At 32.9% G+C, this 7,926-nt stretch overlaps 1 protein-coding gene across 1 annotated transcript in view; it reads left to right on the forward strand.

Annotated features, from left to right (window-relative positions):
* LOC149211384 (protein PHLOEM PROTEIN 2-LIKE A8-like) overlaps window positions 1-7,670 on the forward strand; it is a 43,668-nt gene extending 35,998 nt beyond the window's left edge. The window contains exons 3-5 of the mRNA XM_089388378.1: window positions 4,415-4,633; window positions 4,859-5,033; window positions 7,540-7,670. Of these exons, the coding sequence (XP_089244504.1) occupies window positions 4,415-4,633; window positions 4,859-5,033; window positions 7,540-7,670 (525 nt within the window). The remainder of the gene's footprint in view (window positions 1-4,414; window positions 4,634-4,858; window positions 5,034-7,539) is intronic.
* The last annotated feature ends 256 nt before the right edge of the window (window positions 7,671-7,926 follow it).

The following is a 7,926-nucleotide window of genomic DNA, read 5'->3' on the forward strand; positions in this document are numbered from 1 at the left end:
TCCCGGGGCGGCTGTCTGCACGAACCTCTGCCCATCATCGGCGGTGTTCCGGAGTTTTTCTTAGTGTATTAAGCAGCGCGGCGGCGGAGTCTTTTCTCTGGTTCATCGGCGGCTTTCTGCACCTCCAGACCCTCGGTCTTGCCGGCTTCAACTAGGTTTTTGGCCCTACACTGTGCTGTCCTGCTGAACGGGGACTGGGGTTTCGGACCTCCTGATTTTTTTCATGGGGGCGAGGTGGCTGGCCTAGCCGCCTCTGCCCCCGGAACCGGCCCGCCTCGGCTCTGATCGGGAGACTCCCTTGCTGATGCGTGGGTTTTTTTTGGTTTTTTGCACGCTACCAAAGCAGCCAAGGCGAGTGTTGAGGGATCTGAGCTACATCGATTCGTGCCGCTTTTCTTTGGCTGCTGCTGGATAGCTTCTCTTCTGACTTCTATGGATTTTGGGTGGTTTTCTTCCACTGGGTTCTGAGGATGTAGGTGGAGAGTCGAGGGGATGGAGGAGGTGTGGCTTCCTCGGCTGCTCTCAACCATTTCGTGCCTCTCTCCTCTGTTTTTGGCTGCCGTTTCGAACTATTTCTGCTCATTTCATAGGAGCTTCGTATATTTACTGTTTATACTTTCTGTTATTTATTTAGCTTGTATGGGTAGGGTTTCACCCCTGTTGGGGTTTACATACCCACTTTCTGACCCTGTTTCTGGAGGCCCTGTCTGAGGGCTGTATCAGCATACTTCCCAGAAGTATTGGTTATTGTAAGTGGTTTTTTACCACAGTACTGCATATGCTTTGGCATCTACAACATGTAATCTCTATTTTCTTTTTAATAGAAATTACGAACTCTATTTTCCCCGGAAAAAACAATATCTATGAAAATTAAAAGGAAATATGAAAAATAAAAGGAAATATGGATATATCATCTTTAGTTATACTATAATTTTTCCATTTATACATCGAACGTGCCATCAACAATAACTCAAATCCTACATTAGCATACACCTCTCATCATTTCACTATACACAAGCATATGCACAATATAAAGCTATAACATGCTCATCTATAAACCCATGCATCACACTTTTAGTGACAAATATTCCTTTCCCCCATCGAACTCTTCCAAGCAACCTCGATTTAGGCATGTAATGTGCATAGAGTTTACTCTACTATAGGTACATAATGCATATTCGTATTCTCCATGTTAGTTGGAATTCAACTCTATAAACACAAATTCTGTCAATATTTTGTCACAACATATCAAACTACCATCAATTGATCTTACCACAATCTTTTCTACAACAATGTGCACTCCTTCTATCCAAATCATTGATCTAGTTCATTCATTTGTTTGCTATGCTTCCCATGCACTATAGCACCTCAACCAATTTTCACCCCATCATATTTCTCTCTTGCAAATTGTGCACTAAGAATCTATTTTCTCCATATGTTGCTCACAAAACCCGCTCTATATTTCTTCTACGTATTCACCATCAAATTGTCTATGAGCACTACACTTCACTCTTCACATTGTCCAACCTCTAATTCACACACAGTCTAAATTTAGAATTGAACCATAGCTTGGGATATATAATTGTACATTAGCATAAGAGATCACCATGACCAAATCAAGGCCACTAATGCACTTCATCAAGACATACAAAGACCAAATTGCACCACTAGTGCATTATTCCTCCTTCGATGAGGAATCCACAACTAAGCAACGATTACTTTATTTAATGCATTCACACGATGGTGATGACTCAATTGTGACACTTTCATGGCAATTAATAATGTCCAAATCCAAGTCATTAACACAACACTAATCCACTCCTTTAACTAATTATTTCCACTATGTTGATGATCTTCCATTCACTATCCTTCCAAGAAAATCCATGGGAAAATATGATGGTTTGAGGCTCGTGAAAAATAGTTTTTGTGTGGGTGTAGAATGAGCAACCTGGCAATAAACTGCACATGCATACAATGGTCCTACCGCAATACACAGATAGTTCCACTCGATGGCCACGAGCAAACCACACCACTACTGCAAAACAAAGAAAATCCAAATCCCTTTGTATCAAAACTTTGCCACTTGCTTCGCAACTTGTCAGTCACCTCGATGACCTGCACACACCTTTAGAACATCATCCAATTCGACTTATATCATCAACAATTCATTCACAATATGAGTGCCACTACTACCAAGTTGACATCAATGCCAACATGCCATAACTCAAACACATATGACTATGATAAAATTGATTGTAGCTATCTTTCCTCTATCCTTCACAATACGTAGTCACCAACTAATGGTGTTCCCTTTTTAGTCATGCGAGTCCAAATCATCCACAATAGTCTTATGATGTAATTGGGATACCTAAATGGTATGCTACCATGACTTAAGGTGGACTTAAGAGTATTCTTATTTGATGAAGAATCACACATGGGATCTCATTCATCTTTCTCATGAACTAAATATGGTTCAATATGAATGGATTTATAGAACTAAACATACAACAAATAACTATGTTTACAAGCCCCCATTGCTAAGAGGAATTCTATACACCTCATTCTCTCTCTTGCTGCCTCCTAAGGATAGTTGAGTTACCAAATGGATGTGAAGAGTGATGTTCTACATGGTGATTTACATGAGGAAATCTATATAGATCAACCCTTTGTTTTGTGGAGGATTCTTCTATTTCTTAAAAGTTTTAGCACTTATTGTATGGTCTCAAACAAGTTCTTTGAGCTTGTTACAAGAAGATGGATAATTTTGTCTTCCAGGTTCAACCATTGTCTTTATAATCATATAGTTTACACTTAAATATAGGGCTAAATTCTAAATTTGTAATAGTATTTTTACTTCTTTTTTAATATAAGATTTTAGCCATAAACATTTGGCATTTCAAATTAAAATGTTGAAAAATAATGTATTGAAGTAATCCTTTTGGATAATCATTGGATCCACATTTTGATGCAAACAATGTGGTTCAACATTAGGACAAACATTTGATGTTCTTTAGCTTTATCTTATTTTTCAACCAATTTAATAATTTTTCTCCCATATATAATACTATGGATATGGAAAAGGATATTGTTCTTCTCTTCTTTGAGGTTCTCCTCATCATCGAGTTTCAAAGTCCATTGTTCTAAAAACTCTCACTACTGAACTTATTGTAATCTCCAATCCTCTAGGAAATCTAAAATCCAATCAGACACCAACTAAATCTAAAATTTATTGCTAACTTTGATTTCTCTACCTTGAGCATATCTCTAAAAAAAATTGTTTCTTTCCCTTGATCATATCTCTAAAATTTTCCTAAAGAAGAATATCAAAACCCTCTTCCAACCGTGTCAAATTCTGAAACAATTATTCAAAAAAATCCTATGATTAGCTATAGATTTTACCATCTTATATTTGCTAAAGAGTTTACCAAAATAGTTTTTCTGGTCGTAAATCATGCATTTCCCAAACTAGTTATACATATAAATATATGACATTATTCTTTAAGGCTTTTCTCATTGAAAAATAATTAGATAACTTAACTCTAAACTAAACCATTTATGTAATCTCGTTATTCCTTTTCTCCATCACTAAACATCCTTAATTAATAATTTCATTATTTTTAATCTTAATCTCCTTTCTTATTATTAAAATCAAAATTTTCTACTTTAAACCCAAACCTTATTAAATAAATTTTCTAATTAACTTATTTTTTTATTAACTCTTTGTTTATCTTATTAAATCCATCTAATCTCAATTTATTTATCTTACATTTCAATTAAACAGCTATTTGTATAATTTTACTTTATTTTAACCATAAACTTTTTCCTTTGAACAATAATCCTTTCCTCGTCCACACATAGATATACCTTTTCAAACACTTTTTTCGCTTTATTTCTTTCCATTCAATAATCTTGCAAACCACGATCAAAATATTACATCATTAATGTCTTTATATTATATTATAGTTGCTATGCTATGTATTATAAGAATTTCAAATCTGAAGCACCCCCATTTAGGCAACTCTCTGGCGGGTTTCAATTATTTTAACAGAAAATGTTAATGTTCCCGAACAAAATCAACTATATGTAACCGACAAAGTCATCCTATGACATGCAAATTTGCCACACCCTGGTAGGATCTTGCCATTTATGACTTGTTTTCGAAATGGACCTACTTTACTCACTGTTTACCTGGATTTGAACCGGGTTGACTAAATTTCTTAGTAATTGAATGTTATGTATTATACAATATATCTTACCAGATTTTGATACACGAAATTTGTAATCGGAAATGATCTCGGAACTCTTTGGTTCTGAGTTATAACCATAATTTTGAAAACTATCGGTTACCCAGGTTTACCCTTACTTTTAATTTCGCTTTATTATCCCTTAAAATTTAACGTTTTCTTCATGACAGGAGTTTCACCGCTCTCGGGTTTACGGTGGCACAACTAGTGAAGTTTTTTGGAACGATGGGACATATTCAGGGATTAGACGGATTACCATGACGGTAAATGATAATAATAATTGGTTAACTTCACTTCAATTCTATTATGGTCTCCAAGGGGATGGGAGCGTGAAGCATAAATATATCGAGGGCCATCGCCAGGGAGTTGAAGATGGCGCTCCAAGAGAGGTAAGTTTCAGTATGTTCACTCGAAATTAATTGAATTGTAAATATTGCCAAATTTTTTTTTAATTTGGCACTAGCGAAATTACTTAATTAACTCCCTTCAATTTTATAATATTTGCAATCCAAATAAATATGACATGCTAAAAAAATAATGCTACAAATAAGATAGGTTAAACTTGGCCAGAAAATATGTGACTATAACGTGGTTTTGTTGACGTGTGCATGCAGTACGATTTGAATTACCCAGAGGAAATGGTAACCAAAATCAGTGGTTATTTCGGAACATTCGGACCTTGGAAGGTCATCAAATCCTTAACGTTCCATACCAACCAAAGGAAGCTTGGCCCACACGGCGAGGAAGGGGGGCCTAGTTTTGAAACAGAAATAGAAGGAAAGGTTGTAGGTCTCTTTGGAAAAGGTAGATATTTTGTGGATTCAATCGGAGTGTATATGGTGATGACAGATTCCAGAAATGAAGTGAGTGAAAGTGACTATCAAATTTTGAGTGTATTCATGATATGTTGACTTCAGAGATGTATGGAATAGTATATTAGAGTTTGAAATTACTTTTCATGATTAAGTTTTGGAATATTTCAAAAGTAGAGTAGAGAAAAGTTAATTATTTCACTTCATTGTTGTAAGTGAATTATTTAAATTTAAAAATTTATAATAGAAATAAAAAAGGCCCTAAAATTATAATTTTCAAAATATATAGGAGAGTAATTGAAAGTTGTTGTGTATATATAGTATAGGTTTTTAGATTTTGATTCATAGATTCACATAGTGCTTTAATCTGAAATGATAGAGGACCTCTCTGGTTCTCTTTATTAAATGTGTAATTGAAAATTATCCCTTCCTCATTCATTGAATTTTGAAGTTTTATTCAACCAATGCAACGTCTTCTTTAAGGCAGGAATTTCATCGTTCTCAACTACACGGCGGCCGTGGGGGGTCTTATTGGAATGATGGGACATATTCAGGAATCAGAAGGATAGGATTATCGCCACCACAAATGATAACAACCGGTTAACTTCACTTCAACTGCATTATGGTCTCCTTGGGAGTGAAAGTGTTAAAGATACATATATTGAGGGCCTCCCACATGGACGGGGAAAGAGCTAATCAGTCATATATTGGGTATTTAATGCCCTCAAAGCAGCACGCGACTTAACGCGATAACACGGGAACGGGCAAATTCGGCATTAAATAATATTTGCCCGCTCCCGTGTTATCGAGCTAAGTTGCGTGCTATTCTGAGGGCATTAAATACCCAATATATGGCTGGTTAGCTCCAGCCTAGACGGGGAGCCAAAGCGGACGTTACAATTGTGGTAAGTAGCGTGAGATAATTAACCATAAGATTAAATTTAGATTTTAAGAATATTTTAAAATTTTAAATTTAAATTTTATGAATATTTTGGAATTAAAAATATATATATATTTCAAACTTGCAATGCATTTAAATACCAGAAAAATAATGGAATTGATTGAGTGGTTTTACTCATAGCGACCAAGTTCGGCCGTACTGGCCAGAAAAATTCGAAAATTCGACAGTACGATTCGGTTCGGCTGCAAATTCGGATATTGGAATTCGATACGGTTATTTTGTTTTCAATAATTTTTTTATATTAAATTTTTTATATAATAGATCGTAAATGGTGAGTTAAAAATATGACAATTATGATGGAATTTGTTAAATAATTTTTAGTTTATATTAAAACATAAGTTATAATTTAAAAATATTATAATTATCATCGAATTTAAAAAAAATTATTAATATAAAATTTAATATTTAAAAATAGATATTTTTATATTATTTAAAACATTAAAAACAAAAATTTCTATATTAAAAAAACTAGAATTAAGATCTAATTTAGTAAGAATTTTTGTTAATAAAAAAATTAATATTTAAAAATAAAAATAGAAATTTCTATATTAAAAAAGTATATTAAATAATAAATTGCATATTAAAAAAATTATAATAGTAAAAAACAATAAATTTTGTATTAAAATATAATAAAAAATAGTAAGTTTATACTTGTTAAAAATAATAAATTCTTATCATAAAGAAAAATAAATTCTTATTTATAAAATATATAATTTCCATTTTTTTCTATTTGAATTTCATAATTTTCCTCTTTCCCACGAGTAACGAAATCTAAACAATGAATTAATGTTCGGGTGTGCTTCTCCCCTCCCATCTGTTTTGAATTCTGTAGAATGTTTGAAAGTGTGCTTTACTCAAAAGCTAATTCTAAAATGAGAGATTTAGGTTGTTTTAGTTACTAATAAATAATGTTGTTATTTTTCATTTTTAAGGGTTATATTAAAATTTAGGATTTGAGGATGTGATTTTTTAAAAATATATTGTAAATATTGATTTTTACTTTTAATTTAAAAATAATTTTATTTTTGAAGATCTATATTTTTGAATTTTTTTTTGTAGATTTGGGTTGTTTTAGTTATTAATAAATAATGTTGTTATTTTTCATTTTTAAGGGTTATATTAAAATTTAGAATTTGAAGATGTGATTTCTTTTTAAATATATTGTAAATATAGATTTTTATTTTTAATTTAAAAATAATTTTATTTTTGAAGATCTATACTTTCGAATTTTTTCCGTATTGTATTTTAGGTAATCGATTTTTTTCCGTATCGAATCGAATTCGAATTCGTATTCGAATTCGAATTTGGTAACTATGGTTTTACTGTGATGTGCATGGATGTATGCAGTACGATTTGAAGTACCCAAGGGAGTTCCTAACCAAAATCAGTGGACATGTTGCAACATGCGGACCCCACACAGTGATCACTTCTTTGACGTTCCATACGAATCAAAGGGATCATGGACCATGTGGGTTAGAAGAGGGAACTTATTTTGAGAGTCTGACCGGAGGTAAAATTGTAGGTTTCTTTGGGTCAAGCGGAGATTTATTGGACTCAATCGGGCTGTATTTGCTGAAGCCAACATCCTCCGAAGATGAGTCGAGTGAAAGTGATTCGGAAAACAAAATCGATCATAATATCTATGGACCTTAGAGGTGTATGAGGCTAGTTTTGTTATTCTTGCAAATAGTATGATGAAGGAAAAGAATCTTGAAAACATTATTTTCCAACAGCTTTATTTTCATTTATGATTGTCTGAAAGAAATTAATATATACATAAAAAATGTTTCATTTCCAGATATTAAAAAATGTAATCTATAAAGAATGGTTTCACATTCTTTATTGGGTAAAATTGTAATTAGTATACTATTTTATATTGTAAAGAATATAGTATACTGTTTTAAGTTGT

This window comes from Pinus tabuliformis, chromosome 1_1 (assembly GCF_031772625.1).
Source record: "Pinus tabuliformis cultivar Carrire ecotype Pingquan chromosome 1_1, CPIR1, whole genome shotgun sequence".
NCBI lineage: Eukaryota > Viridiplantae > Streptophyta > Pinopsida > Pinales > Pinaceae > Pinus > Pinus tabuliformis.